Genomic DNA, 21,646 nt, shown 5'->3' with positions numbered 1-21,646 from the left:
ACGCTTGTAATTTGGGAGGCTGAGATCATGGCTCCCGGACAGCCTCATCTACTTAGTGAAGCCCTTTGCAACTCAGACCCAGTTTCTAAATAAAGAATAAAATATAGGGATGGGGGTGTAGCTCCGAAATAGAATGCCCGAGTTCCAGCCCCAGTACCACAAAAAAAATAATAATAATAAAAATAAAAACAGTAATAATGATAATGTGTTTTCTAAAGTATACTCTGCTAAATTGGGTACAGTGGTGTATGAGAATCTCAAGTTCAAGACTAGACTCACCAACTCTAAAGTATATTGTGTGAAAATGATTAGGGACTATGTAGCTCTCAACTGGTGTTTGTAATGTAAGAAGGGAAACAGCACCAAAAGAAATACAGCTTAACCAGGAAAAGTTTACACTCTGAACTTCTTGCAGAATAGGTAGGGAAGTCCCACTAATTTTTGTATGCCCCACTTTTTTTTTTTTTTTTTTTGCGGGTCTGGGGATGGAACCCAGGGGCATTTGACCTCCAACCTATACCCTCTGCCCAATTTTTTATTCTTTATTTTGAAATAGGGTCTCACTGAGTTGCAGAGGGCCTCACTAAGTAGCTGAGGCTGTCTGCGACTGCGATCCTCCAGTCTCAGCCTCCTGAATACTGGGATTACAAGCATGTGCCACCACACCCGGCTGTATGCCCCACATTTAACATGTCTGGCTAATAGATACCAATAAATGTTGGGAGAAGGCAATAATGAGCCTATATTTAAATCAACTACCAAAATTAACATGGTTATTCTCATAGTAGAATACTACAATCAAAGCCCAAATATTAAGTGATACTATAAGATTTGGGGGCATTCCTTTAAGTTTTAAGTTGTATTTCTGCATTGAAAATATAATATTCAATGAAAAATAGCCAGCCAGACCTTTAAGTATAATAATAGAACATTCTTTATTGTGGCTTAAAGCTTTTTTTTTTTTTGGTAGTAGAGATTGAACCTAGGGGCATTCTACCTCTGATCTACCCCTTCACAGTCCTTTTTCTTTTACCCTTTTTTTTTTTTTTTCCTTTTGAAACAGGGTTTCAAGAGTTCTGGGAGTTGCTGAGTCTATCCTTAAAGTTGGGATCCTCCTGGCTCAGCCTCCCAAGTACTGGAATTACAGGTGTGTGCCATGAGGCCATGGTAGGTACAGTTTAAAGAATTTACTTTTTATATTTTTGTGACTGCATCACAGCAAAAGCCCTGCAAACTTGACTGGCTGGCTTCACTCACCTTCGGTGTCCAAGTCCACCGCCAAGTTCTGAAAGATGTCCATGTGTGCCGAGTGAGTGATGGTGCTCATTGAAGGTGTGCTGCCCTTGTTGTGGATGTGTGCAATGGCTTGAGTCCCTACATAGAGCACCAGTGCATTGATAAGCTGGAGGTTATAGCGATTGCCAGGTTCATTGGATACCTAAATGAGAAAAACAAAACTTAACTCACACAGAAACGGCTATAGCAATATTTTAAAACTGTCTTATGCTTTCATATGATAGCTGAACTATTTTCAACAAATATCAAATATCAAAACTTTGTTTGACTCGTGAGTTTATTTAACAAATATACTGCTGCCCCAAGAGTGGTACTATCACCAGAAATGAATATTCCCTTAGGAACTCTCCTAACAAAATCACTGTGCTCACGACATAGGTGTCAAGTATTTAACAAGTTGAAGCAAAACCACAGTAATATTAAAATTTATAGCCGGGCGTGGTGGCGCACGCTTGTAATCCCCGCGCTTGGGAGGCAGAGACAGGAGGATCGCGCAGGTTCGAAGCTAGCCGCGCGCGCTGGCTTAGGAGACCCTGTTTCCAAATAAAAATGTAAAAATAGGTCTGGGAGTGTAGCCCGGAGATAGAAGGGCTTCCAGGAACCCCAGTACCACCAAAAAAAAAAAAAAAATGTCACATGCCTGTATCACTGATGCAAGAGAATTAAAATCGGGTCAGCCGTGGCAATCTAGTGGACTGTTTGAAATGAAAACTAATGAGGGGAATGGATGTAGCCTAATGCTACATTCCTCATGTTCAATTCTCAGTTCAAGAGGGGGGAAAAAATTCAAAGGAGAAAGTAGTGACTATACTCCATTAAGCCAGTCTATATAGCAAACTAAGTGAGACTCTACTTATTTAGGAAAATCATGTTGTACAAACAGAATAACTATTAGTGGTCTATTCATAAAAAAAAAAAAAAACAGTTCCATCCCTGGTTGTTTAATCTAATATATGATCCAATTAAGCTCATCTGACTATAGATACAATGTTTCCAAGTTATCTGACTGATACAATATGTTTCCAAATATTAACTCCTTGAACAGAACACACACACAAGCTTATACGAAGTGCCTTTTATGGAAGACACAGCATGGAATTTAAGCCAAACCAATTTACCTGTAGATTGCTGCGCAGATCAGACAGAAAAGTGACTGGTGATCGAGTTTTAAGATAAGAGTCCAAATCCTTTTTGAACTGAGGTGGCATCACTCCAGTGAAATTGGTGAGAATCCGGGGTGCAATGTTAATTTCACTCAACATGTCCACCTGCCACAAATGCCGAAAGTCAAAACAAGAGTCAACTGTAGGAGTTAACAAGTTCTATCCATGAGAAAGTGGTAGGATTCTTTTTCTAAAACTATACACACAGCTCAGAATGATGGCACTCACTTGTAATCCTAGTAATTTGGAGGCGGAGGCAGGAGGATTGCAGATTTGCAGCCAAACTTCAATGTCAAAGAGCATAAGAGATAAATGCCCTATCGTTGCTAAGTCCCAAAAGAACAAGAAGATAAAACACTCACTACTTTTTTTTTTCATTTTCTTTTTCTTTCCTTTTTTTTGGAGGAAGGTAGGATCTAGGGGTTGAACACAGGTAGCATTCTATGTCCAAGCTACAACTCAGCCCTGATTTATTTTAGTCTTTTTAAATTTTGGGGGGTGTGTATGTCTGGGGATGGAACACAGAGGCATTCAAATTCTGAGCTACACATCCTGCCTAATCTTTTTTTTAAACGGTCTTACTGAGTTGCGGAGGGCCTAAGTAGCTGAGAATGTCCACGAACAGCAATCCTGAGGTCTCAGCCTCCTGAATGCTGGAATTACAATTGTGCACCACCACGCCTGGCTTTTTTTTTTTTTTTTTTTTTTTTTTTTTGGAAACAGGGTCTCACTGAGTTTCAAAGAGCCTCACAAAAGTAGCTGAGGCTGCCTGCGAACTGTGATCCTCCAGTCTCCACCTCCCGAATGCTGGGATTTCAAGCATGTACCACCATGCCCAGCCAAGCCTATGTTTTTTAATTTTTTATTTGGAAATAGGATCTCATAGGTTGCTGAGAGCATCACTAAGTTTTTGAGGCTGACATTGAATCTGCAATTCTCCCGTCTCAGTCTCCCAAGTCCTGGGATCACAGGCATGGGTCACCATGCCCAGCACTACACTGATTACTTTTTAAAAAATATATGTGGGGGGAGCTGGAGAGAATACATAAACTATGGTATTTATGTCAGGGTGGTGCAATTTTGTGTGTGTGTGTGGGGGGGGTACAGGGGATGGAACCGAGGGGCATTCTACCTCTGAGCTATACCCCAAGCCCTATTTTTTATTCTTTATTCTGCAACAAGGTCTCACTGAGTTGCAAAGGGCCTCACTAAGTAGCTGAGGCTGCCCTCAAACCGAGATCCTCCAGTCTCAGCCTCCCAATGCTGGGATTACAAGCGTGTGCCACCACCCCCAGGTAGGGTGGTGTGATTTTAAGTGGTTCCTTCTCCTTTACATCAACAATTTAAGCACAAATATACACACAAAACACCAATGAAATATGGACACTACAAAGGTCCGTTCTATAATTCTTTGTCATATGGAAGGATACCCAGTGATTAGCCTAACTTTAGGTCAGGGGGGTCTTAGTTACATTTAAAACCAAAAATACTAGAAAAATACAGCGAACCAATATTCAGCAGCAGCAATTTCATACCATATGAGGCTTAATAATGATTGTTCCCCTCAAATAATACTCTTAAGTACAATGGTTGTGTATTGGAGAGGTGATTTAAATAGAATACTTATCATGGAAAGGACTAAAATAATTTTTCCTTAAACTATCTGGAACTTTACCTTCAGATTAGGAGTGAATGGGTCTGGGAGCCTCATGTTTCTTGGGAAGGCACTCAGGATCAAATTTCTTAACTGGATACAATTAGGTGGGATCACATCACAGAATCCATAATGGTAATCACAAAGGAACTCAGGAAAATCATGCAAAAGAACCAGCAGCACTCTTAGAGTACCCTATTTTTTAAAAACAAGAAAAATATTTCCACAAAGAGAAAAAGCATGTAATAGTCCTACATAAATTTAGCTCCAAGAAAAAAAGCCTGATTAGCAGTAATAATATGGTCCAGGCATATGCTTGTAATTCCAGAATTTGTGAAACTGAGACAGGAAAATTGCAAATTGGTAGCCAGCCTCCACTACCTTAGTGGGGCCCCTCAGCAACTTAATGAAACACTATTTCAAAGTAAAAAATAACAAATAAGACTGGGCTTGGTGGTGCATGCCTATAATTTTGTAATCATAGCATTTGGGAGGCTGAGACAGAAGGATCATGGTTCGGCTTCAGCTACTTAGTGAAGTCCTTTGCAACTCATTGAGACTGTTTCAAAATAAAGAACAAAAAATAGGACTGAGGGTGTAGCTCAGAGGTAAAAAGCCCCTGGGTTCCATCCCCAGTACTGCCAAAAAAATAAAATAAAATAGGGCTGGGGATATAGTTCAGAAGTAGAATGCCCTAGGGTTCAATTTCCAAATCTGGCCCCCACTAACAATATCATCATTAGGTTATCAAAATGTTTACATCTAAATTGGGTATAATGGCACATGTTTGTAATCCCAGTACTTGGGAGGCTAAGATAGAAGGATCTCAGGTTCAAAGCCAACCTAAGCAGTTTAGTGAGGATACTGGCAACTTAGTGAGACCCTGTTCCCAATACAATATAAAATAGGTCTGAGGGTATAGCTTGGAGGCATAATGCCTCTGGGATCCATTCCCAGTATCCCCTTTCCCCCCCACACACAAAAGGCTGGGGATACAGATCAGAGGTAGAATGCTAATGTTCAATCCCCAGCACCACAAAAAAGGAGGAAGGCAAGGGAAGAGAGGATAGGGCAGAGAAGGGGAGGAAAAGGGGAAGAAACTGCTACTGCACCAAAAAAAAAAAAAAAAAGCACAATGATGTAATAAGCATCTATCGTCATAAATTAGAGGCACAGCTAATAAAAGCAAAAGTAGAAGATAAAGAACACATATCACATAAAACTTAACAGTACTGAAAGGAGGATAAGAAAATAAAAAATAAAAGTTCTTTTATTTTTAATGTGATGCTGGGTATAGAACCCAGGGGCATTTTATCTCCAGGCTATATCTTTAGCCCTATTTTTTATTCTTTACTTTGAAACAGGGTTTCAGTGAATTGCAAATGGCCTCACTATCACTAAGTAGCTGAGGCTGGCTGCATCTCAATTCTAAAGTAGATTATCTACTGAAATTGAACATATGAATGCCCTAGGATCTGGGTGATAGGGAAGTATGCTGAATTTTTGCATTTTTCTAAATGTATGTTATACTTTAAACTATTAACAAAAATAATACTTCATATACCAAGGTTAAGGTAGTGTTGGCTCTGATGTTATTTTAATTTATAAATTCAAATTACCTTATAGAGGATTTGCATAGGTTTGGTGAGTTCCACATTTCTAAGAAAAGGCGCTAAATATTTGAATAAATCAATAAGTAGCTGCGCATACATAGGCCATCCCTGAAAGAAAGAAATGTACATGAGTCATAATTATATACTGAGATGTCATAAAGCTACCAAAAAGTCACCCAAGCAGCTATAATCTTCATACTAATACAAGTAAATCGTGCTAATGTACTTTCTCCTGGCTACTAGAAAAGATTAAGGTAGAGAGAAACGGTATTTGAAATAAAATGGTTCCAAAGATTTTAGGTCATATAGTCCATATGCCTAAAAGAAAATTTAAAAGGGGAGAGGTCAGATGTAGTACTCAGAGAATGAGAAACTAACAAATGGAGGCCTGCTTTCTTTTTTTCTTTATTCTGTGGTACTGGGGATTGAACCCAGGAGCATTCTACCCCCACAGATATTTTTGGGGGAGCTACTGGAAAAGGAATCACAGGGGCATTCTACCTTAGCACTATACCCCTAGCCCTATTTTTTATTCTGAATAGGGTCTTACTAGGTTGTAGAAGGCTTAAGAAGCTGGGGCTGTCCACAAATCACGACCCTCACTAAGTAGCCTCACTAAGTAGCTGAGGCTGGCTGTGAACTGTGATCCTCCGGTCTCAGCCTCCCAAATGTTGAGATTACAAGCATGCACCATCACGCCCGGCTCCTACTTTCTTTTCTTTATTTTGAAACAGGGTTTCACTAAGTCTCAAAAGGGCCGCACTCAGTAGCTAAGGCTGTCCACAAAGCATGATCCTCCTATCTCAGCCTCACAAATGCTGGGATAACAAGCACACACTACCACGCCCAGAAACCTTTTTATTTTGAAACATGGTCTCGCTAAGCAGCTGAGGATATCCTGGAACCTCTTCTCCTGTCTCAGCCTCCCAATCACGGGGATTATAGGATGTGCTAAGCTTGGAGGTTCCACTTTTGTAATTCCTTCTTTTAACTGAGTCTCAACTATTTTTTTCCTACCCCCAGAAGTACACAATATAAATCCTCTATTTTCAGCAAAACTTGACCTTCTCACACTCCCACTACCATATCAGTTATGTCTATTCTTGTAATCTTATTTAATATGCTGTACTTCCTCCTCTTGAAATGCCCTTCTTTAAATAAAATCACGTTCATTTAAGACTTATTTCACCATCAAATTTTTGCCAAGTTCACTCTAGCACATAGTAATCAAATTTTCTTCTGAGGAGCCAAAGAAGGTACTTTCTATAGTGATCATTTGCCACTTAATTGGAGATAAGATAGTTCTCATATTAACTGTGGTATATTTCAAATCAGATTAAGAAATCTTAATAGGACTTGATCAAAATCCTGGGGCGGAAAAAGTAGCCCATGGAGCTCAGTGGTAGAGCACTTGCCCATCAGATCCTCGTTTCAATTCCTAACATTGCAAAAGTAAAACAAAAACAAAAAACAAAACAAACCAACCAAGTAGCTCACGGATCTTCAACTGTGGGAGCATTCAGAGTTTGAACCTATAAAGCTAGTAAGCTCCAGAGATTCCTTTAGATGTCTAAGGGAGGTGCTTTAAGGATTTCAACTAAAAAACTACACAAAAAACAAACTTTAACCATTATAGAAAATTACTGTGCGTAAAGGAACAAAATATTAAAAGCAACAATAAAAGATTTAAGAAATGTATACAAGGAGGCCCACAAAGTCAAAGACACCTGGTCACAAGGCAAAGATTTCAGGCAGAGGTATTGCTAAGCCCCTCTACAGGATAGGACTCATCACTGAATAGAGTAATTCCCAAATAAGCTCTGAAGAAGTACAATGACTACTATGACAAACAGGAAGCTCCAGGCAGTGCAAATGAGCTAGGTAGGTAGCCAGCGTTCATCTGTACATCTATAGGAGATAAACTGCAGCCACACCTTCTGCTGTGGTGTATGTGCCAGCATTCTTGCAATAAATATCCGATGGGAGATCAATTCAAGCCAGGCATATACAAAGCCAGGAGCTTTGGTAGGCCTCAAGATGTGGAATGTATTGCTGAAAAAAGAAAAAACGTTAGTTAGAAGCTCAAACATAAATACAGCGAAGAACTTAAATGGAAATAATATGTAGGCTGCCTTACAAATCAAAACAATCTTAGCCAGGTGTGGTGGCTCATGTTTGTAATACCAGCATTTGGTAGGCTGAGACAGGAGGATTGCACAGGTTCGAAGCCAGCCTCAGCAACGTAGTGAGGATCTCAGCAACTTAGTGAGACTCTGTTCCAAAATAAAGACTAAAAATAGAACTGAGGGTGTTGCTCAGAGGTAGAATGCCCCTGGGTTCTATCCCCAGTACTGCAAAAATAAAATACAAAAATAAAACAACAATTTCACAAGCTTCAAAATATTTTTCTTCTCCTGTTCATACAAGAAAGCAGCAGCCCTTAACAAGAAATCTCTATTAAATCTAACAATACTCACCAGAAAGCTGTAAGTGTCTGGAAATTAATGGTTTCCAACACATGCTCAGGTGCATTGAGTTCCAATAGCAGCATGATAAAAATCCGATGGTAAGGAAGCTGCTGAAATTCACTCTGTCGAACATCATGATCCTGTAGGAGAACTCCCACTACTATCCCAAGGACCTATTTTGAAAGCACAGATTAGAATGCCTCTGGGTTCCATCCTAGTACCACCAAAAAAAAAAAAAAAAATTCAAGTTCATTTTTACACACTTTTGTACTATTAATATTGAATTTTCCAAAAATCCTATTATATAAATCAAATCAATGAGTAAATGTCACTCCTGGTATTGGAACTGCCAATCTACCTGTTAACCATGAACATTTCTAGCTATCTACCCACAACTACTCTATATACAGGGGCAAACCTCATACTATTAAACATCTTTTGTAGCCGGGCGTGGTGGCGCATGCTTGTAATCCCTACGCTTGGGAGTCTGAGACAGGAGGATTGCACAAGTTCAAAGCCAGCCTCAGCTACTTAGTGAGGCTCTCAGCAACTTAGTGAGACCCTGTTTCCAAATAAAAAATATAAAATAGGTCTGGGAGTATAGCCCGGAGGTAGAAAGCCTCTGGGTTCCACCCACAGTACCACCAAAAAAACAAAAAAACACAAAACACAAAACCAACTTTTGTAATACTATAAAAGCATTACCAAAGCCGGGCATGGTGGTGTATGCTTGTAATCCCAGCATTTGGGAAGCTGAGACAGGAGGATCATGGTGTGTGGACAGCCTCAGCTACTTAGTGAGGCCCTCTGCAACTCAGTGAGACCCTGTTTCAAAATAAAGAATAGAAAACAGAGCTGAGAGTATAGCTCGGAGGTAGAATGCCCAGTATCAAAACAAAAAAAACACCCAAAAAACAAAACAACAACAAAAAATTCTCAGACCAGGAGTAATTTCAGTACTTAGGAAGAGTACAGGTTTACTGCCAGCCTCAGCATCTTAGTGAAACAGCATTTCAAAATAATAAACAAAACAGGGCAGAGGTATAAAAAACAAAACAACAACAAAAACAAAAAATACTCAGACCAGGAGTAATTTCAGTACTTAGGAAGAGTGCAGGTTTACCGCCAGCCTCAGCATCTTAGTGAAACAGCATTTCAAAATAATAAGCAAAACAGGGCAGAGGTATAACTCAGAGGTAGAATGCCCTTGGGTCCAATCCCTAATATAAAAAATAATAATTTAAGGCATTATTTTCCTAAAATTTGGTGATATATTTATATATTTTCTCTAAGCTTAATTTTTGGCCAGAAAGAGAACTTACAAGATATTTTAGCAAAGGGCAGGGTACCAAAGAACTCAGAAACATTGACATAGGTTTCAAATATACACAGAAAAGACCTCAAACCTTGTTCAACAGATTAATCTTTGTGACAGTATTGGTGGCCTCCCCTGAGTGCTTCACTAGCAGCGCAATGAGTCGAACAAAGGCATCAAGGTTGTGATAGCACTTGGCTCGGATCATGGTGGGGTTAGCAGCAGGGTTGTGCTGTTGCTCAGCCTGAGCACGGTAACTGATTTCAACACACATTTCAGTGCACAGACGAAAAAACCTTGTTATGAGGTCATCAGTCTTCAATATTCCTTGCTGGTGCATCTATACCATGGGAACAACAATAAAGAGCCACAGTGAGATAATACACATGAACTCTGTACACCTTAACGTTTATGCTTAATATATATTCTTAATATAATGTGAATGTTAATATATTCACATTTGTTTCTACTATCATATTTCTACTTCTCTGGGAAAAAGGCTGTCATTAAGAGATGACTTCTCCATTAAGGAACCATGAAAGCATTCTTCCCAAAGAGGGAAGACAGAAAATGAAGAGATAGATAATACGGCAATTTTGAACACAACTATCTCACCAAACAATATAGAAAATTGACTAAGCAAATAAAACTACCTTTTATTAACTCCTATCATAAGTCATTCTCAATAATTCATCTTTCTCCCAGAAGGAGACTAACTTACCTATATTTTACTTCTCACATAAAGGTAATTTTCTCTCACTGACTTAACGAATAACAAAGCTTTAGAAACTCCAACAAGACCCCCCCATAAAAATCATTACTTTATATAACAAGAGGATACCAAACCAAAAAATACCCACAGAAATGTAATAAACTCTTATATTAATTAAGATACAATTAATTGAAAAAGGTACGTTTACTTATTGGGGGGAGGTACACAAATTGTATAATATATGATTTTTTAAGTGAAGCTGAGCAGAAAAATGTTATTTTGATAGTGAAAAAAAGGACATAGAAATATGCATTAAGGATTTAGAAAAAGAAGGTCAACACTAAACCAAGAAACCCAGCACAGAGAGAAAATTTGAAAGACATCTTGAAAACTTAAGAATAATTTAACTGTCTCTTCAAAAACGATAAATAGTTAAGTTGGTAGGACTATGTTAATAATGCGGCCTAGCTGGGACCAGACTGCTACAATAGAGGAGTATAAGATGGAAAAGAATTCTCAAAAGGATGCAAAAGAGACCAAAAGTGTAAACATCAAAAGATGCAAGCAAACAAGGCAAGTAGAGACAGGTGCCACATCCATACCCATGACATAGCAATGATCACAAAGCCCAGTTGTTCAAAAATTTCTCCCATTCAAATAAAAAAAAAAAAAAAAGCAAACTGAAACATGCAGTAACACTTTTTTCTTTTTCTTTCTTTCTCTCTCTCTTTTTTTTTTTTTTTTTTTTTTTTTTTTTTTTGCTGTACTGGGGATGGAACTCAGGGGTATCCTTCCTTTGACCTACACACCCCCGGCTCTATTTTTTATTCTTTATTTTATTATTTGTGTGTGTGTGTGTGTGTGTGTGTGTGTGTTACTGGGGGTGGAAGCTACGGGCTTTTCCACGTCTGTGCTATACTCCCAGACCTATTTTATTTTTTGGTGGTACTGGGGTTCCTGGAAGCCCTTCTACCTCTGGGCTACACTCTCAGACCCATTTTTTACATTTTTATTTGGAAACAGGGTATCCTAAAACGGCGCGCACAGCTGGCTTGGAACCTGCGCGATTCTCCTGTCTCCGCCTCCCAAGCGCGGGAATTACAAGCGCGCGCCACCACGCCCGGCTTCCCAGACCTATTTTATATTTTTATTTAGAAACAGGGTCTCACTAAAGTTATTGAGAGCCTCACTCAGTAGCTGAGGCAGGCTTCGAACCCATGTGATCCTCCTGTCTCAGCCTCCCAAGCGCTGGGATTACAAGCATGTGGCACCACCCCCGGCTTATTCTTTATTTTAAAACAGGGTCTCATGGTGTTGCGGAGAGCCTCACAAAGTAGCCGAGGATGGCCGTGAATCTGTGATCCTCTTATCTCAGCCTCCCAAGTACTGGGATTACAAATATACACCACCACACCTGGCTGCAGTAACACTTTTCAACAGAATCTGTTTTATAGTTTCCTAAATTTTGGGGGGGAGGGACTGGTGATTAAACCCAGAGGCATTTGCATCTACACTCCCAGCCTTATTTTAAATTTTGAAACAGTCTTGCTAAGTTGCTGAGGCTGGCCTCAAACCTGTGATCCTCCTGTCTCAGCCCCTTAAGTATTTGAGATTACAAGCATGCACCATTGCACCCCACTTCTAGGGAAAAGATCTGCTTAATCTTGAAAATCCAATTCATAACAACTTCCAGAATCCGAATCGGCTCTTCCACATTCGATTTTAATATATTTAAAAATAGACCTCACTTAGTAATCTTTCTTCAGTAACATAACCCAACTTTTGGTTTAGAGTAATGGTCAATCTGCAGAAATAAGCAGATAGCTCACCCTGAAGATTATAATAGTTCTAATAAAATTCTATACTTAGTTCAGCAAAATACCACTCCTGTCACGTTATATTACAGTTTGGACACACTGAATTATTGATCTTACCCCTCATAACTGCTAAAATGCAGCCAGTGGTGATTAAAAACAGATAAATACTACTATACCTCTCTTCCTATATCCCTCTCCCCCTCCTGATTTTTAGTTAGGAGTTTAATTCCTAACACTTAAACTCTATTCACATAACAAATAGAAATGCTAAAAAAAAAATATATTTACCGAAAGAATGTTACTATGTTCACAGATATTTAAATTACAAAACACAATAAATGTTGTATCATTTAAATTTTTAATTTATTTTGTTGTATCATTTAATACATGAGACATGTATCCATAGCTGCTTATTATCAAGGTAGTTAAATTATATCTAGCAGCTTTCATATTTATCTGATCTATTGTATGTCGCAACTGTGACAACTACAATGGAATAAATAGGACAGAATGGGGATGGAAAATACTGATTTCATTGTTGTGATCAACAATGAAGAAATACATGGGCTGCATCAATTTAATAAAGCACAAAAAGTGACTTTTTGGTTTGCATGAGTATGGAGGTAACTGTCTGACCACAGGTATATAATAGTGAGCTTAATACTGGAGGTATCACATCCTACTTATGTTGAATAAAAAGCACCTTTCTTTCCAAAAGCTCTACCTGTCCAACAAACGCAGAGAAAGCTTTGGTACTGTCACGGCCAGCAGCTGCTGAATGGTAGAGATTCACCCATTCCCTGAGAAGATATTCTGCCTTCTCCCTCAGGCCTGGAGGATCATCATATTCTGAGGCTTGAGAAATCCCAGAATGCATCATAAAGTTAGGGCCTCCATGAGCACGATCAATCATTGCTTCATAGTTGGACCGCACTACTTCCATCAGCTGGGGCAATCTAGTACAAATCCAGAATGAAAACCAGTCTACTCATGATCCACAGACATACAGTTGGACAATTTGAATAGTTAATAGAAACCACAGTTATGATCACTTTAACATTTTCATGTTTAAGCAAAATTAGCATTGGTGTCTTAATATCACCTTAACGTATAAAAACAAAATATGCAAGATTTCAGCTTAACTACTTAGTCACCCAAAGAAGTAACCCTTGTAATGGGGCTGATGTTCAGAACCACCAAATAATTCACTGTATGCCCACTATGTGATAAGCTTTCTTTATGTTATTTCCCTTAAATTCTCAACAGTTATTTGAGAAATCATTTCCATTTTATTTAAGAAACAGGCGTAGGAGGGGTTAAGTCCACTTGGCTAATAACAGAGTCCTTTTCGATAGCAGAACCAGGGCAATATCCAATTCAGCAATCCTTATATATTGCTCTACATGAAGAAGATCAGGCAGTTAGGCCTCCATCTTTCCATTAACAGTATTAGGACTAAAGCTTCTCACTGTGTTTTAGGCAATGCAATTATAACGAATAATGTTAGTAAGTTTACACACTCATTTCTAAAGCTCTTTCTTAGGAGAAGGCTGAATGCACAAGAAACCCAAAGTATTTTATCCTCACCCTTCTGGAGCATTGCCTCTAGAATGAGCATTAATCCTCATGAGGGTTTCGATGGTATGGAACAGATCTGCCTCAGTAACATGGGAAACACTCCTTTCATCCACCAGTAGAATTTTTACCAATTGCATAGCAAATGCCACGGCCATGTAGTTTAAACCATTCTCCATTGACTGAAAACACAAAAAACGCAATGTAAGGAGAAAATATCATAGGGAGTAAATGCTGAGTCTTTTTGTCAGCTAAAGTAAATTCCTTTCATACCTGAGCTAGGTGAAGATCATACTGTTGCATGTTAACCAAATGATTGCGAATTAGCAACTCCACAGCCTCCACATTATATTTATATTCATCTCGACATTCAATTAGGCACCTAGGGGGGAAAAACTCAGTATTTTTATTCATATAAAATTAATCATGCTATCTAAAGTAAAATAAAAAGCTCATTTGTATTTAATAGAAACTTATTTCAAATAAGGATACTTTAGAGAGTCAACTGTGAAACCATTACCCAAGTTGTATTTATTTATTTTATCTTCTTCTTATTATTATTTGTTTGGTGGTACTGGGGGTAGAACCCAGGGGCTTTTCTACCTCTGGGTTATGTCCCAGACCTATTTTATACTTTATTTGGAAACAGGGTCTCCCTACTAAGTTGCTGAGAGCCTCACTAAGTAACTGAGGCTGGCTTTGAACCTGTGTGATCCTACTGTCTTAGGCTCCCAAGCACTGGGATTACAAGCATGTGCCACCACGCACAGCACTACTCAAGTTTTGAAACAGCTAGTCTTATAGTGTTGAACAGATCCTTAGCTTGGACCAAAAACAAACACAAACACAAACAAAACACACACACATAGCCGGGCATGGTGGTGCACGTTGTAATCCCAGCATTTGGGAGGCTGAGACCGGAGGATCACGGTTCGCGGACAGCCTCTGCTACTTAGTGAGGCCCTGTTTCAAAATAAAGAATAAAAAATTGGGCAGGGGTTGTAGCTCGGAGGTCAAATGCCTCTGGGTTCTATTCCAGACCCGCAAAACACACACACACACACACACACACACACACACACACACACACACACACACACACACAGCACCCAAGTAATGAAGTAAGGCAGCCTAGTGTGTTGAGGACAGTCCAATGTTACCATAGCCCAGGCTTTGCTTTCAGCTTCCAGGAAACCAATTTCATTCAAGGCATTAAAATATTTACCTTTGAACACTACTGCAATGAAAGGTCATATAGGTTGTGGAAACCAATTTACCTCCCAAAAAGAGATACTGGTTTCTATAACCATCATGAGGGAAAGGAGATCAAGTAGGAAAAAAAAATTCAGTATCTCTTAGAGCCGGATGTGGTGGTGCACATTTGTAATTCCAGTACTTGGGAGACTGACGAGATTGGGGTTCTTGGACAGCCTAAGCTGCTTAGTGAGGTCCTGTTTCAAAATGAAAAATAAAAACTACAACTAGGGGTTTAAGTCAGAGGTAAAATGCCCCTGGTTTCCATCCCAAATTTGGGGGTAAAAATTTCTTAGAATTAAGCAATGCAAATGTCCCAATTACCTTCTAGGGAAAAAAGGGGAACTTCAAAATAGAAAATTGGCCAAGTATTTCAGAAGCCAATCAAATAATTACTACTCTCTTAAGATGGCTACTAACCTAGTGATCTGTTTGTTGCACCATGGAGATCCATATGCCCTGCCATCCTGCAGAGCTTTTAGTACCAAGAGGTGGCACTCCCTGTAACGCAGCAGCAGGTCAGCATCAGCACCACTTGTGGCATCTAATAGGCCCTCCACAGCCTGTGGGCAGAAAAATTGTTTGGATTCATGAAAAACCCAATACTGGGAGCAAGTATGAAAGCTAGCAATCAATCTTCAATGCAAACGACTACACTTTAAAGTCTCAAGAAGGTTATCTCTCAGTTTTATCTACTTTGGGCTCAATCCTGTTCTTCATTTTCATAAAAGGCTTTGAAGCAACATCTATGCAAACTCCAGAGCTCCCTATCTACCTTGACCCATTCCTCAACTACTGAATTTGTCCCTGGAATCTAAAGAGATTTCTTTTTTAAGTTTTTTTCAATAGTGATATTTTGAGGAAAAAAATTACCGAAAGAAAAATAAGACTTTTCACTTTACCATTCAAAGCTGCCATGATAATGGTCTATGTCTGTACCAGAGAAAAAAATATCTACTTATATTATCTGTTTATATAATACTTGACATGTTAATCTTTGAAAATGAGAAGCATGACAGCATGTTTATAATGGTATAAGTCACTAAATTTTCACAAAGGTAGTTTCTTGTAAAAGTAGCAGCTTAGGAACCAACCTTCTGGAGTAATCCAAGAGCAGCTATGGCATCCCGAGAGTTTCGAGATAATACTACAACCTCCAAAAGACTTCGAAGAGCCTGAGCTTGAGGGTTCATGGCCAAAGTTGGTGGAATGGCATGTAGGTGCTGCTCCAGTTCTGTAATGCACTTATCATAAATCTGAGCTACATCATCTGTTGCCCAAGCTTGCTATTTTAGAGAAGGAAATAACAAAAAGCAACACATTTTAAAGTTTTTCTTTTTTCTTTTTTTTTGGTGGTAATGGAGATAGAACCCAGGGGCCTTCTTCCTCCGGGCTACACTCCCAGACCTATTTTTTATTTTATTTGGAAACAGGATCTCTTAAGCCAGCTGAGGCTGGCTTCAAAACGGCATGGTCCTCCTGTCTCAGCCTCCCAAGCGTGGGGATTACAAACATGCGCCACCATGTCCAGCTTCATTTTAAGGTTTCTCAATGGTCTATGTACCTGGAAGAGGTCTATTAGTATGTTTATTCCCTTTATATTTTCATCATAACATAGATGGTCTCTATTCCCCCCCACCATTGTACTTCCTGAGCTATTCAATTTTAATGCCATTAAATAGGATTGTGCAAGGTAGGCTAAGGGGAAGGAATATTTGAGGCTGAGAAGCCTGGCAAACACCAGCACATTCAAGTACACAGGGAGTGCATCACTTTGGTGAGTAGCAGCACCATTTGTGGCATCTATAAAGCCTACTAAAGGCAAATAAAATACATGTTCTAAACAATGAAAGGCCAGGCATCATGGTGGCACATCCCTGTAATGCTAGTCCTTCGGAAGCTGAGACAGGAGGATTGAAGGCCAGGACAAGCAACTGTTTCAAAATAAAATAGTCTGGGGGTGTATGTAGCTCAAAGGTAGAATGTCCCTGTGTTCAACGTCCACACAAGAGCCCCAATAAGACAGATTAAGAGCACTGCCATCACTTCTGTGAAATTCCTACTAAAAACTCATTACGTAAGGCTAGAGATGTAGTTCAGTAACAGTATTTGCCTTGCATGAACATGACCCTGTGTTGGGTAATAACAAACACACACACACATGTTCTCTCTCTCTAAATCTAGGCACAAGAACACATTAACAGACTCAAACCAGGCCACTTAAGAAAATGACTGGCTTATAATCTTAGAAGTGTCAAGTCATGACATGAAACTGGGGGAGATTTTTTTTTTTTTTTTTGGTAGTACTGGGGATGGAACCCAGGGGCATTCTACCTCTGAGCTATACCACCAGCCCTATTTTTTATTCTTTATTTTAAAACAGGGTCTCTCTGAGTTGCAAAAGGCTTAAGTAGCTGAGACTGTCCATGAACCATGATTCTCCTGTCTCAGCCTCCCAAATGCTGGGATTACAAATGTGCACCACCACACCCAGCTGGAAACTGGGGGAGATTCTTTAAATGACAAAACTAAATGAAACGTGGCTTGATTTTTTTTTTTTTAATTTATTTCTGTGATACTAGGGATCAAGCACTCATGGTCATTTAACCTCTGAGCTATATGATGGTTCTATTTTTTATTTTGAAACATGGTCTCACTAAGCTGGGGAGGTTTGCTGGCCGCAAACCTGTTATTTTCCTGTCTTAGCTTCCCAAGTATGGGGATTACAAGGTGTGTGTGTGTGTGTGTGCGCGCGCGCGCGCACGCATGTTTCTAGGAATGGAACTCAGGGGCCTTCTACCTCCAAGCTACATCCAGAAGTCGTGGGGTCATGGTGCAAATTCCTCAATCTCATAGATTAAGCATGAAAATAAAATCAGCCTTATAGATTTAACAAAAACCCTACATACAATGATGATGATACAAAGAATGCCTATAACTTAAGCTCCCCAAAAGGAAATGAAATATTAACTCACAAAAACAAAAAATTTAATCTCAGACAGGTATTTACCTTCATGGGTTGAGCTAGAAATCCTGTGGGCTGGCTTAGGTCATTTGTAGGCAAAAAGCCAGGCACATTGCGAGCGAACTCTTCATAAACAGCCAGCTGCTTTGGGTCCACACCACCAACCTGAAAAGAAGAAAACCTATCTTAACAGGATACACTCCACACCCAAAGGAAACTTTACTTAAAAATGGAAAGTCTGCATCAAGAGTGAACACAGGGGTTCTGACAGTCATTCCAACATGTAACAGCATGATTGAGCATGCATGTCTACAAATATACTACAGAAAATTTCCCATTTCCTTGTTAGTCACTTTTATTCAATGAATTCTAAACTTTTCCTTTGGAAATTGTCTCAAATGGGACCGTGCTACTGCAATTCTCGCCATATTGTTGGGACGATTGCACACCAATAAAAATAATTTTTAAAATGTGGCCAGCGAAGTCAAGTTGGGAAAGAAAAGGTGTTAGCGAAAATAATAGGCCAACTTCAACAACTTTGGGAAACTCTAGAAAATCTAAGCTATTTCCATTCTGGCTCCATAGGCAGCTTTAAAGTAAAATACTACTGGGGTGAGACACGTTCCTCAAAAACAACATTTAGCCCTTCTGTCCACCCATCCAGGTGCAGAGTTCAAGCAACAAAAACAAAGATAAGGCAGAGACAGACAGACAGACAGACAGACAGAGCCCCAGTTCTCACTTTCAGCCTGATTTGCTCTGGCATCCGCTCAGCTTGATATGTTAACACAACAGGATCACAGTATCTGCGACCTTCTTGCCTAGCATGTTTTCTCAGCTCAAATTCCTGCGAACAAAAAAAGTCACTGAGGTTCTTGTTATGAGGCATTTTCTTAAATTTAAAGACAAAAAACTTAAAAGGCAAATGCTAAACACTTACAGTTGCTAATCTCTTGTCCATCTCGGGGCCTGCTTTTTCTACTGCAGTCTTCTGAATAAAACAGCAAGCTAATTCACAATTGTCCTGAGCTAACTGAGCAGCTGCCTGATCCATCATTTCCCTTTGTTGTGGGGATGCAGCCTGTTAGAAATGGGGAATAAATAAAGGAAGGAAAAGGATTTAAAGTTGATGTGGATAGTAGGAATGGTAATGCATTCAACAAGTAGATCATAAGGAGACTTCTGGCTCTACTGGTGAAATTAGCTATGACCCAATAAAGCATTATTTTCTCCCTCATCTGTAAGATGGAAATACTTAAACTGTCTATCAGTTTGATATGAACATATTATGAGCGCAAATAATATGAAAACAATAACGTAGCCAAGGAATTATTAACTGTGCCATCTGAAACTCAAAACTAATAATGAAGTTATCTGAAGAGAGTTATGTGTGTGACCATACTTGCAAAAACCCCTTTAAGTCACTCTGTAGTATCCTACTCCGCCTGCTTTAAATTCTTCATGGGTAACAAAACTGAGATGGTAAGTTGGGTGTGGTAGAACACACTTGTTATCCCGACACTTGGGAGGCTGAGGCAGGAGGATCAGAGGTTCGCAGCCAACCTCAGCTGCTTACTGAGACCTGATGCAACTGAACAAGATCCTGTTTCAAAATAAAGAATATGCCAGGTGTGGTCATGCACACTTGTAATCCCAGCATTTGGGAGGCTGAAAGAGGAGGATCACAGGTTCACAGATGATCTCAGCTACTTAGGGAGGCCCATTGTAATTCAGTGAGACCATTTCAAAATAAAGAATAAAAAAATAGAGCTAGGGGTGCAGCTCGGAGGTAGAATGCCCCTGGGTTCAATTCTCAGTACCGCAAAAATAAACAAATAAATATACATAAATAGAGATAACTTTAACACACTTAAAAATTCTTGATTTCTTTAAACCAACAAATACTTGGGTATTTACTGTCTACCAAACACCGTTGAGGATACAATGAGCAAAATGCAAATATGTATGGCCTCCCAGGACATACTCAAAGAAAACATCAAATACATTGATTTTAAGATTAAGTGGTGGGCCGGGATATAGCTCAGTGGCAAAGTCTGCTCTGCAGGTGTGGCGCTCTGGGTTCGATCCCCGGTTCAAAAAAAAAAAAAAAAAAGAAAAGAAAAGAAAACGATTTAGTGGTAATGCCCATTGCCAAAAGCAAAGAAAAACTCCAATGAACTCTAAGGTATTTTTTATTTTAGTTTTTTGGTGGTACTGGAAGCCCTTCTACCCCCGGACTACACTCCCAGACCTATTTTATATTTTTTTATTTGGAAACAGGGTCTCTTAAGCCAGCACAGCTGCTTCAAATCTGTGTGATCCTCCTGTCTCCGCCTCCCAAGCGTGGGTATTACAAGTGTGAGCAGGCCTCTAAGGTATTTTATACTGTACAAGTAAATAACCAACTTACACGAAGAGCCGATGCAAAACTGTTTTTCAGGTTGGTAGATATGCTCATCAGCAAAGGCTCCCTGCAAGTAATCATAGCCATTCCAGCCGTCAAGTTACGCATCATGTGATGTGCTGCTATTCGCATTCGAGATTCCTCAGAATCAAGGGCAAAATCTTTCCTGACTATTTGCTCGCAAGTAGTCATGGCAATCTTAATTGACCGATCCACAACAGGATGAACCAGCTCCTGGACAGCCCTTTCAATTGCTTGACGCACACACTGCTTCAACTGTGGATGGGCCTGAAATAAAGGAATCTGGGGAAAGGGAGAGGCAAATAAATTTAAGTCAGCAGGATCTCAATGATGACTTTAGAAATACTTCAAGATTAACACTAACTATTGAATTCCAAGGTATCTAATGAAAACCTCAGAAAAAAGGAGCTGGAAATACAAAGAAAGCAAAGTATTCGGTATAAGTGTACACTTGATTTTTTTTTTTTCTGCAGTACCGGGAATGGAACCTAGGGGTACATTACCTCTGAATGACACCCCCAGCCCTTTGGTTTTTTTATTCTTTATTTTGAAATAGAATCTGAGTTACAAAGGGTATCACTAAGTAGCTGTCCAAGAACCGCAATCCTCCTGTCTCAGCCTCCCAAATACTGGTATTAAAAGCATTACAAGCTTGCAACACCATGCCCAGCTTCACTTAATTTTTTTTTTTTGGGGGGGGGTGGTACTGGTGGTGGAATCCAGAGGCTTTCTAACTCTGGGCTATACTCCCAGACTTTTTTTTTTATAGTTTATTTGGAAACAGGGTCTCACTAAGTTGCTGAAAGCCTCACTAAGTAGCTGAGGCTGGCTTTGAACCCGTGCGATCCTCCTGTCTCAGCCTCCCAAGTGCAGGGATTTACAAGCGTGCGCCATCACGCCCAGCTCACTTAATTTTTTTTTAAATTCAAGTTAAAGCCAGGTATGGTGGCACACACCTGTAATCCCAGTACTTCAGAGGCTGAGACAGGAAGATCAAAGGTTAAAGGACAAACTCAGCAAGTAGTGAGAGTGTCATCAACCTAGTGAGAGATGCTGTTTCAAAATAAAATTAAAGGCCGGGCGTGATGGCGCAGGATTGTAATCCCCGTGCTTGGGAGGCAGAGATAGGAGGTTCCCGCAGGTTCAAAGCCAGCTGGCTTAAGAGACCTTGTTTCCAAATAACAAAAAGTATAAGCTGAATGTGGTGGTGCACGTTTGTAATCCCCGCGCTTGGGAGGCTGAGACAGGAGGATCGCATGGGTTTGAAGCCAGCCTCAGCTACTTAGTGAGGCTCTCAGCAACTTAAATAACAGATAGGTATTTATAAAGATAAAATAACAGATAGGTACTTGTTTAAAATGCATGGGAGGGATGGGTGTATAGATAACA

The 21,646-nt window shown here is 39.6% G+C and overlaps 1 protein-coding gene across 5 annotated transcripts in view; it reads right to left on the bottom strand.

Annotated features, from left to right (window-relative positions):
* The window catches only part of CNOT1 (CCR4-NOT transcription complex subunit 1), a gene marked incomplete at both ends in the record, with an annotated part of 95,017 nt that overhangs the window by 2,644 nt on the left and 70,727 nt on the right, over positions 1–21,646 (bottom strand). For 4 of the 5 annotated variants that reach the window (XM_080702717.1, XM_080702718.1, XM_080702720.1 and 1 more), the window contains 16 exons: positions 1,258–1,438; positions 2,415–2,564; positions 4,135–4,308; positions 5,733–5,834; positions 7,661–7,778; positions 8,204–8,367; positions 9,601–9,849; positions 12,763–12,994; positions 13,626–13,795; positions 13,887–13,995; positions 15,288–15,430; positions 15,962–16,153; positions 17,878–17,997; positions 18,575–18,679; positions 18,773–18,913; positions 20,243–20,539. In XM_080702717.1, the coding sequence (XP_080558843.1) occupies positions 1,258–1,438; positions 2,415–2,564; positions 4,135–4,308; positions 5,733–5,834; positions 7,661–7,778; positions 8,204–8,367; positions 9,601–9,849; positions 12,763–12,994; positions 13,626–13,795; positions 13,887–13,995; positions 15,288–15,430; positions 15,962–16,153; positions 17,878–17,997; positions 18,575–18,679; positions 18,773–18,913; positions 20,243–20,539 (2,647 nt within the window). Of the gene's footprint in view, positions 1–1,257; positions 1,439–2,414; positions 2,565–4,134; positions 4,309–5,732; positions 5,835–7,660; positions 7,779–8,203; positions 8,368–9,600; positions 9,850–12,741; positions 12,995–13,625; positions 13,796–13,886; positions 13,996–15,287; positions 15,431–15,961; positions 16,154–17,877; positions 17,998–18,574; positions 18,680–18,772; positions 18,914–20,242; positions 20,540–21,646 lie in introns of all 5 variants that reach the window. The other variant, XM_080702716.1, reaches the window with a different exon arrangement.

Source organism: Muscardinus avellanarius (assembly GCF_963383645.1).
Source record: "Muscardinus avellanarius genome assembly, chromosome: 10".
Lineage (NCBI taxonomy): Eukaryota > Metazoa > Chordata > Mammalia > Rodentia > Gliridae > Muscardinus > Muscardinus avellanarius.
The sequence above is the reverse complement of the archived record's forward strand: the minus strand, read 5'-3'. Positions and strand labels throughout refer to the sequence as shown.